This window comes from Episyrphus balteatus, chromosome 4 (assembly GCF_945859705.1).
Source record: "Episyrphus balteatus chromosome 4, idEpiBalt1.1, whole genome shotgun sequence".
Taxonomy (NCBI): Eukaryota; Metazoa; Arthropoda; class Insecta; order Diptera; family Syrphidae; genus Episyrphus; species Episyrphus balteatus.
In genome coordinates, this window is record NC_079137.1 from 69,312,203 (window position 1) to 69,323,146 (window position 10,944).

Genomic DNA, 10,944 nt, shown 5'->3' on the forward strand with positions numbered 1-10,944 from the left:
CCAAAAATACCCCAAAAAAGTAGGTGTTTTTTCCAAAATTCATATTTCGAAACGCAGAGACTTGAAAAAAAGTTCGTTATAAACCCCTAACATTTTTTTTTTACTATCTTTCGAATGACGTTTTTAAAATTGTAAAAAAAAATGTCCCTTACCTATAATCACTATACTTTGTCAAAGGTCTACCTCATGTTTTAGTTTTAAAAAACCATTTATAACTTGGTTTTGAAACTTTTTTTAGAATTTTTTCACCACTATTGTCAGCCTTACAATAAATTTATCTATCGATTAAAAAAAAAATCAACTTTCTACAACTTTGCGTTTAGAAAACAGCCACTTTTTTCAATTTTGTTTTACCTCTATTTCCTTATTAAATGACAGAATTTTTAAAAATCCTTAATGTCTTTTCAACTTTAGGTTAATATCATTTAAATAAGCTATAGAAGATTTTTGTATCTCTAATAGTTTATTTTTAATTTTGAATTAAAATTTTTGCCACACATCTAAAAATTAAAAGTGGAACGGGAGAAAATGACGTCACTTTTTCGTGGTGGCTGCCATGGTTCATCGATTTATAAGACCTTATCACGTCAAAAATAAAAATAATTGTCCTTGAAATAAAAACCAAAACAATATTGGTAGAAAAATTCACAACAACTCCTGAAAATAGCTTTGAATTAGTTTTGACATAGAAATCCATTAGAGCACACACTATATCACATCTTTAATCAGAAATTGAATTTCCATTCAACAATAATTATTTTCTAAAATAGAAATAGGTATATTGTGAAAATGCATCATCCTTTTTGACATTATTTCAACAGAAAACTCTCAAACCGCACATCGAATGGAAATATTATAGTAGAAATATAACCCAAGGCTTTTTGCTAAATACCAATCAATTTCAAATTAAAAATAAACTGAAAATACAGTGAATGACTCTCATTAATTTTTGTTCTAGTTTTTGCACAGAAGTTTTCAATCATACATATAACCTCTCTCAATAAAAAGAGACACTATTACAAAAACAATCATTATCGTCAACGTCAGCATCATCATCATCAACATCATCGTTGTCAAAAGTCAAATGAGCTTCAAAAATATTTCATTCAGTCAACCAAAAACCAACAATCAATTTGCAATTCAATTATCCTTCAGCAGTTAACTAACTATAACACACAGGAGCAGTTACAAAAATCTATAGAATAACGGAATATAACCCATTCTAGTAGAAATTCCATTTTGGTTACTGTAATAATTCATCATAGGACTTTTTGAGGGGGAGTACCTTACTTCTATCAAGGAATTGTTGATGTTCATTTTTTATTTAAGTATAAGTACTCAACTCCTTCTCATATATCTACACAGGACGTTGCCATATAGTCGACTTGAGTTTTCGGTGTCGTTGACTATGATGACGTTAAAATGCAAAATATCTAACAAAAAAAAAGAAAGAAGAAGGAAACAAAAAAACAAACAAGACTCTACGAGAACAACTTGAATCTTTAACACAGGAAAAGCTCATAACATAGGAGTACCTATAACCTTACAGGATGCAATCCTTATGTTTGTGTTTCTCAAGAGCACCACAGCACACATCGAGTGTACCAGTGCCAGGAGCAGAGAGCACAGAGAAGAGAACCCACTTTAAATACTTTTCAATGGCCATTCATTCGGGATTCCATTCATAATTACTAACTTTAATGTTCATATTATTCGAGGACTTACATATATCGTGTGCACTTGTGCCTGAGGGAAGTCGTAGCAATCTATAGGCTGTAAGCTGTAGGCTTTTGGCTTCTCCCAGCATAATGTTCATAATGCAAAAAATTCCTTATAAACGTGGTAGAGAAGGCATAGAGGTATACAAATAGTAATATTTGAAATGGATTTACTTATGTTTGCTTTTTATGATTATCTTTGTATGTGTGTGTGTAGAAAGGACTTTTTTTTTGTTGTTTGAGATTTTGAAATATATGAAAAACCATTTATCCTTCCCTTCGAACTTTGCAAAATCAACATTTATATGCTGATTAAAATCCATTTGAATCCAGGAAAATCGAATGAACCTTCATATTTTGGCAGGAAATTCACACACACGACATAAATAACATAATCCTTTTGGACAACTTTTTGAGGGAAAATAACACTCAATCGGTTTATGGATGACTGCCTGCTGCCTGCATCTTCTTCTATCTCGACTGGGAATTCATTATCCTCATATAAATTTGATGCACCCCAGACAGAAGATATAGAAAAAGGACGAAAATCCTTTTTCATTGATATTATTCATTTGCATTAAATGCAATTTGATATAATTGAAGTGATGAAAAGGACGATGAGACTCCTTCCACCTTTCAGTCAGTTTCACTTCATATAAATCATCTACTTCAGAAGTTACTTTATTTAGTTATGAGGCTGATGTGTGTGTAAGGAATTCAATTCTGTGTGTTAGTTGTTTCTCTTGAATAGCATCCAACCAGAGGACGAACAATGAAGTGCAATGTTGTTGAAAATTCTCAGACATCACCTATGATGAAAATTGTCCCAAATGGCTTCAATATCATTTGAGAATTGAGATGAGGTTGGAATTTTTTGGTCATATAGTCTGGGGAGAGTTTTGTGGAGACTTCTTGTTTTTTTTGTTTGGGGAAAACCGAATGCATAATGAAGTCAACCACAGAGATATGACAGTAAAAGTGTCAGGAGTTTAAAATTTCTGACCAAAAGATATAGACTTTGAGATGAAGAAGAATATTTTTGTATCAAAAAGGAGGTTCACTTTAAGGTACTATTTTAATTTTAGAACACTACCTAGGTTAAAATTTAATACAGTTTTAAGTAAGTCAATGAATTTGATCAAGAAGAAAAAGCAATCCAAATTTATTTGGATATTAAATTCTAAGCCAAATTTAAGAACAAATAAAAAAGTATTTGAAATCAATTATTTTCACTAACTAATTATTGTGGGGAGAAAATACACGGAGAAAAAAAGGGCACTTCAAATCCCACCGTCCTAAGAACAATACAATTTCCGCTTAAAAAAGGTGGAATTCGCTTAAATTCTGTAAAACTTAAGGTGAATTCATTTCATTTTAAAATAAATTTTCATCTTAAAAAAAAACGAATAAAAATAGAAATTTAAAAATTATCGCCAGACTTCAGCTTTAGTTGCAGATTATAATAATACTTATTTACAACAGTGAGATGAGCTGATGGTTAAGCACGCGCTCCTAGTGATCCAACAGCTGTAAAAAATCGATCTGCAGTGGCTGGCAATTTTTCTTTTAATAAAAAATGTTTTTTTTTTCACATGAAAATAAGATGTTTTTCCGGTAAAATTAAGTAGATTTATTTTAAATTTGCACATTCAAGAAATTAAGGAGATTTGTCCGCTTAATCATCTTGTTGAAAAACCATGCAAAAGTCCGCTTATTTTAATATATGGAATCCGTTTGTTTTTAAGGTGGTCTTTTTTTTCCGTGTATGATTCCAAAAACTGAGATTTCTCAAATATGATAAATAAATGTACTGTCGATAATACTAATATGTAATAAATGAGCTTACTCAAGTAGCACAAAAGTTTAAAATACACCAAAATATTTGGGGTATTTTTTGCACTTTCGTGATATGCATTTTGAATATAAAAAATATACCATTTTCTCGTATATAATAAACTCCGCTGGTTAAAAAATTAAACCGATTTTGGTATATAAATAGAGCTAGTGGTATAAAAAATGAACTGGTTTTTGGTGAAAAATTATTCCTTTGAAATTGAAAAATACACAATAAATCTATGGATAAAATACACCATTTAAATTATTCTGATTTATAATTTGAACCAAAGTTTATTTTTTTAACCTTAAATAGTTTGATGAATTAAAATGTACACTATTTCTTATGAAAATAAAATGCACGACTGGGTCGCACGAACTTGCTCTTAGAGTTAAAGTTGCTTAAATTTTTAAGACTTTTTATATAGAAATTTGGAAAAAAAAAATAAAATTCGTTTTTTTAAAAAATAAAATAAATACTGAAATCCAATTGCCCTCCAAAACAAGTATGCAGTTTTGATTGATATATTAAGATGCATTTTTAGAAAAAAAAATTTCAAAACCGTTAGAGGCGTTTTTTAAAAAACTAATTTTTTATAAATAATTTTTTGGAAAAAAAGTTTTAAAATAAAATTGGTATGCCATTTTGTAGAAATCACTAATCAACATCTAGAAACAAAATTTCAAAAAAATTCAATGTCCCGTTTTCGAAAATTTGATTTTTCAAAAAAAAATTTTCAAAATTTTTTTAAAAATCCAAAAATTATTTTTTTGGAAATTTTATTTCTGGTTTATATTTGAAGTATGTAAATGCTTCTTTACAAAAAGTTTCGTTGAAATCAAATGATTAGTTTCGGAGATAATCGGATTTGAAAAAAACGGTTCTATGGCAGGTACCGTTAATAATGATTTTCAAAAAAAAATTTTTCCATTAGCAAATAGACCTTATCTTAAAACTTATATTTGAATTTTTTAAACAAAATCGTTAGAGCCGTTTTTGAGCAATTTGAACTTTACTAAAATCGGTATATGACAAGTACCGTTATGTTTGGTCCAAAAAAATTAATTCCGAAAACCCCTCTGGAGAGTCTCCAAAAAATGCTACATACCAAGTTTGAAGTCAATCGGTCCATCCGTTTAGGCTGTAGCTCCTTATACAGACAGACAGACTGTTCGATTGAAGATGGGAAGGAAAATAAAAGACTGAATAAAAGTCCAATTCAAAATCAGGAACGTTTAAATGTTTATTCCTCAAAATTCTTAATATTAATAATTCAGATACAAAAATAGAAAACGAAAATATTTATAATATTCGACAGTTGAAAATATACAAAACATATTTTTTAAGCACAGTACTTTGGAACAAGTATATTCTGTATTAACATAAACAAATATTCTGATGTATATCATACACATGATCCAGTCCATATCTTCAACATACCGGCCCCGCTGATAGATCATCAGAAAGAAAAAAAAAAAAAAAATTGTTAATGCATAAAGATCAACCTTGCCATTGCTAAGTGGTGATTTCTGGCCGCCACTTACTCGGCCTACAATGACAGGGTTTTCACTCTAAGCCATTAACTCAAGAATACTTCTTTTGTTGATGCATTGATTTTAGTAACACGATTTAATTGGGTCACAGTCTGGTAATAAGCATATTTTGCTAATAGGTCTTTTACATATTCCATTAGAGTTTCGGATTGATACAACTCTTACAACATTATCCAATCCAGGATGAACTGCAACAATTCGACCTAATTGCCACTGAATTGAAGGTATTTGATCATTCTTGATTATAACCAAATCATTAATGCCGACATTTCGTTCCATTTTCAACCATTTTGGGCGTGATTGTAAACGACCTATATAGTCTTTTTTCCATCGTTTTACAAATCCTTGCTTCATTTTTTGTATAAGATCAAAACGATTTAAAGGACTTATAGTTGTGTCAATCAAATTACTTTCTGGTGGAGAAAATAACTGTTCACCAATAAGGAAATGTCCAGGTGTTAGAGGTTCCAAATCATCGGGATCGTTTGTAAGTGGACATAACGGTCGAGAATTCAATACAGCTTCGATTTGACATAGCAATGTAGATATTTCTTCGTAAGTCAAGGTAGATGTTCCAATCACTCTTTTAAGATGGTATTTGATGGATTTAACTCCAGCCTCCCAAAGACCACCAAAATTAGGTGAAGCTGGAGGAATAAAATGCCAAGAGATATTTAGATTACTCAACGTTGGCAAAAGGTCCTTTTCAACAGTTTTTTGGAATTCCAATTTATTACGTTTAAGGATCTTATCTGCACCAACGAAATTAGTTCCGTTATCACTGTAAATATGAGAACAGTATCCACGGCGAGCGACAAATCGATAAAATGCTGCAAGGAAAGATTGTGATGACAAGTCACTGACTGCTTCAATATGAATTGCTTTAGTACAAAAACAGATAAAAATACATATGTAGCCTTTTCTTGAAGTTATTCCTCTTCCTTTAGCTGGACGAATGTTAATTGGACCAGCATAATCAATGCCTGTATGAGTAAAAGGACGAGTAAACTGTACTCTTGGAGATGGTAAATTACCCATTAGTTGTTGACAAGGTTTTGGATTATGACGAAAGCAGGTGATACATTTATTTATCTCAGCACGTACAGCATTTCGAGCATTCAAAATCCAATACTTTTTTCTGATAAACGATAGAGTTATTTGAATGCCACCATGAAGAGTATTTGAATGTGCTTGTCTTATAATAAGATTCGTGAAATGATGTCGAGCAGGTAAGATGATTGGATGTTTCCGTTCAGTAGATAAATTAGACTGTTCTAATCGTCCTCCAACAACTATGATGCCATCAGAGTTCTTTTCTGGATTCAGTGTAAGGAACTGTCTATGATGTGAAAAATTCTTTTTCGAATTCAAATGCTCCAGATCATTAGGAAACGATAAAGCTTGCACAACTTTTATCCAATAGAGTGTCCAAATTTGAATATCTTCGGTAGATATAGGTTTAGTTATGCGATTAGATTTTTCTTTCTGACGTGCGTTAAAAGCAAATCTAGAACACAAAACGGATAGCCTTATAAGCTTATTAAAAGTCGAAAATCTTTCGATGAAATCATCTGAGACCGTGATTGTAAGGATGTATTTAGTTTTTACTTCGGCAAATATTTCATCATCATTGACGTCGTCATAAGTAGTATTTAAATTCAGGATTTGAGTATCGTTTTGCTTTAAAATTAATGGTCCTTCCCACCACAGCTTGTAATCAATCAGGTCATTGGGATACATTCCCCTGGTAGCACAATCTGATGGGTTTTGAGCGGTTGGAATGTGATGCCATTGTTGAACAGATATCGTATCCAAAATTTTGGACACTCTGTTAGCAACGAAAACTTTCCATCGATTGACATCCCCATTCAACCATGCTAAAACAATTTTAGAATCTGTATAAGCAAAAATATTTTTGTCAGAGATATTGATGTTCAATCCGGATTTTATGTGTTTCAGCAATTTGGTGAGAAGTAAAGCTCCACATAATTCAAGCCTTGGTATGGATAAAGGTTTAACAGGTGAAACTTTAGTTTTTGATGTCAACAGCGTAACATGTATAGAGCCATCAGATGATATTGTTTTTAGATATACAACAGCTGCATAAGCATTTGAAGATGCATCACAATACGCATGTAATTGAAAAGAATGGTTAGTAGACATTGTTTTAAGCCATCTCGGAATTCGAATAGATGGCAAGTCTTTTAGACCATTAAGGAAATTTTGCCAGTCATTTTGTAGTTCATTGGGAATCTCATCATCCCAATCAAGTTTAAAAAACCATAAACGCTTTAAAATGATTTTAGCGACAACAATAATGGGGGAAATCCAACCACTTGGATCATATAACCGGGCAATAACGGACATAACTGATCTTTTTGTTTTAGGTAAATTGGTAAGGTCAAACTTCAAACTGAATGAAAGGTTATCTTCAACAGGTTGCCAATAAATACCGAGCGCTTTAACAGTTTCGTTTTTATTGAGAGATAAAAGTTGTTGAATCTCACGAGCTTCAGGTGGAACTGATGATAATATCTGGGGACAATTACTTGCCCATTTTCTTAATTCAAAACCACCTGCTTTCAAAAGAGTATTTAATTCATTTTGTAATTTAGAAGCATACCTTGAATCATCTCCGCCAGAAAAAATATCATCTACATAGATATCGGTTAAAAGTACTTTTGCAGCTAATGGAAACGTTTCTTGCTCATCAGATGCTAATTGATGAAGAGTCTTGATAGCTAGATATGGTGAACAGGAACCTCCAAACATCACAGTGTTAATAGCATAATCTTGCATTGGTTCATCTAGATTGTTTCTCCAAATTATGCGTTGAAATTCAGCATCGGCTTGAGGCAGTTGGATTTGACGATACATCTGTGCGATATCTGCGCTGAATGCAACTTTGTGGAAACGCCAGTTCAAGATTACATTGATTACGTCATTTTGTAAAGCAGGTCCAGTAAATAAGATGTCGTTTAGAGAATTTCCATTTGTCGTCTTTTTAGACGCATCAAAGACGACTCGCAATTTGGTAGTTGAACTATCTTCTTTTATGACTGCATGATGCGGGATATAATTGCAATTATATGATATCGAATTAGGAGTGAGATTTTCTATATGGTCTTGTTCAGTAGTGGAAACTCGATGCATATGTCCCTGTTGGACATAATCAGCCATGACTTCCTTATATTTTGAGTAGAGTTCTGGGTTCTTGATAAATTTTCTTTCTAGCTGCAATTGACGATTTATTGCTCCTAATCTTGATCGTCCTAAAACAGCAGATTTATCGACGTATGTTTTGAAAGGTAAACGAACAATAAATCTCCCTTCTTCATTACGACGATAAGTTTCAGCATAAAATGATTCACACCATTTTTCATCCGGTGAAAGAATGCGTTTGTCTGGGACACTCTCCAGTTCTAAGAACTTTCGAAACATGGAGTCAATATCGGATCGCAAACAAAAATTGGAAATTTTGATATGTTTCGGTTTATCGAAGTTTACTTGGCCTAAGATAACCCATCCAAGTTTAGTTTCTTGTGCGATTGGATCATTACGTGAACCTCTTCGTAAACCGTTCATCATAATTTGAGCATAGGAGTCTGCCCCTAAGAGAATATCAATTTTCCCAGGTGAATTAAAAGTGGGATCAGCTAGTGGTAGTTTTTCGAGATGAGGCCAAGATTGAAACGGTATTTTAGAAGTCGGTAAACGACTTGTTATCTTAGGCAATATAAATGCATCTACACTTAATAGCAATTCATCACTGGTTGGAGATATAATGTTAATAACAGCGCTACTTCTCGATTTTGTCTCAGATGTAGATGCTAGGCCACTTATGTTCGCACGGATTGGACTTCGAAGTAACTTAAGGGTTTGAGCAGTTTGTTCAGTCATTAGATTTGCTTGTGAACCTGAATCCAAAAGTGCTCGGAATCGATGCATAGTATTGTCGTAAGATTTGACATGTACTATGATGGTTGCTAATAACACTTCGCTTTGACTTGATATTGTTGGTTTAACGTGAAAATTGGCATGAGCATTATCTGAATAGGTACTTATTTTGGATGTTGAGGTTTCAGAGGAAGGTAATTGTTTTGGAAAATGAATAGCAGGATTGTGAAGCAAAGTATTGTGACGATTGCCACATTCAGCACAATTACGAATACTGGTACAGTTTTTCATCTGATGGTTATAGGCAAAACAGTTAAAACAATAATTTTGTTTTCGAATTACCTGTTCTCTGTCTGTAGTCGATAAAGCGAGAAACTTTTTACATTGACGGATGACGTGATCACCTTCACATAAACAACACTTGATTGATAGTTTTGATTCTTTCGGAGTCTTGAAGTGAAAAGCTTTTGGTTGTTTGGATCTGTTGCTGTTGAAATTATTGAATCCTTGAGATGAGTCCTTCATAGATGATTTAGATACTGACTTCTCCCAATTGGATTTGTTCGGTGTCATTTCTTCAATGGTGCGAACTCGAATTTCGATGCAATCAGATATTTCTTTGAAAGTCGGTATATCTTTCTTTTGACCAGAAGATTGCACCCAAAATTCTCGTGTATCATGAGGAAGTTTTTCAGCCAGATAATACACTAGTATAGGTTCAAAATGTTTCAACTCAAAACCAAATGATTTTAGAACACAGATACATTCTTTGGATACATTTAGTAACTGAGTCAAACTTGCGGCATCTTCAGACTTGATGATTGGCAAAGAAGAAAATGATTTCATGTGCTTAGAAAAGAGAATACGATTGTTTTCGTACTTCTCGCATAATAAATTATATGCCTCTTGATAATTTTCAGCTACCAACGGAACTTCTCCAATAATTTTGAGGGCATCACCAGTCAGAGAACTCCGCAGATAGTAAAATTTTTGGATACAATCGATGGATTGGTTTTCATGAATCATAGATTTGTACAAACTGTTGAACAAGGACCAATTACTATACGTGCCGTCAAAGGAAGGAAGTTGGATTTTCCCAAGATTTACTTTCTGGCTAGGTATAGTGTTTAACAGTGTTGGATTCATGGTTTGATTTTGTATCCCTTGGAAATCCGGTAGGGAATCGGAATGTGGAGCGGGTGGCATGAGAACATAGAGATCATCTTCTAGTTCAGAACGAGCATTAATATAGATCTCTTCAAATCTACTCATCCAGTCTTCATCGTTGTACGTCTTAGAGGTTTCATCATCTTCATCGATTATCATGACATGATTTTCTTTGAAGCTGTCGTACTTGGATTGCAATGAAGAAATACGATTTTTGATAGATGATGATGTCCTTTTATCTGGTGTAATTTCTCGATATTTGAGAAGGCTCTTTTCAATTTGAATGAGCAAAGATTGTTGCTGATTAAAGAGCTTTTCGGACAAGGATCTTGATCTTGTAGTCATTTTTTAATAATAAAAACTTCGAGAATTTAAACACAAACGTTCCCGGGTTTCGGCACCAAAATGTTCGATTGAAGATGGGAAGGAAAATAAAAGACTGAATAAAAGTCCAATTCAAAATCAGGAACGTTTAAATGTTTATTCCTCAAAATTCTTAATATTAATAATTCAGATACAAAAATAGAAAACGAAAATATTTATAATATTCGACAGTTGAAAATATACAAAACATATTTTTTAAGCACAGTACTTTGGAACAAGTATATTCTGTATTAACATAAACAAATATTCTGATGTATATCATACACATGATCCAGTCCATATCTTCAACACAGACTGACAGACAGACGGACTTCCGGGACCCACTTTTTTAGCATTCTCTACCATCGTAATGTCATGGAAAAATGTTATCTCAACTTTTTTTTTTGTACGA

At 32.7% G+C, this 10,944-nt stretch overlaps 1 protein-coding gene across 1 annotated transcript; it reads right to left on the reverse strand.

The window, feature by feature from the left end:
• Positions 1-4,724: 4,724 nt before the first annotated feature.
• On the reverse strand, positions 4,725-10,514 carry LOC129918871 (uncharacterized). Its single transcript, XM_055999617.1, has 2 exons — positions 7,729-10,514; positions 4,725-7,665 (listed from the first exon to the last, which is right to left on the reverse strand). Exons 1-2 carry the CDS (start codon positions 10,512-10,514, stop codon positions 5,169-5,171), a joined length of 5,283 nt encoding a protein of 1,760 aa, XP_055855592.1. The 3' UTR covers positions 4,725-5,168.
• Positions 10,515-10,944: the final 430 nt, after the last annotated feature.

What these genes read in the sequence shown, in the direction of transcription:
- LOC129918871 (XM_055999617.1), bottom strand. Translation starts at nt 10,514, where the DNA reads ATGACTACAAGATCAAGATCCTTGTCCGAAAAGCTCTTTAATCAGCAA. An exon ending in TCTGGCGGAGATGATTCAAG is followed by an intron (nt 7,666 to 7,728) that starts GTATGCTTCTAA and finishes TTTTGAATTAAG; the next exon opens with AAAATGGGCAAGTAATTGTC.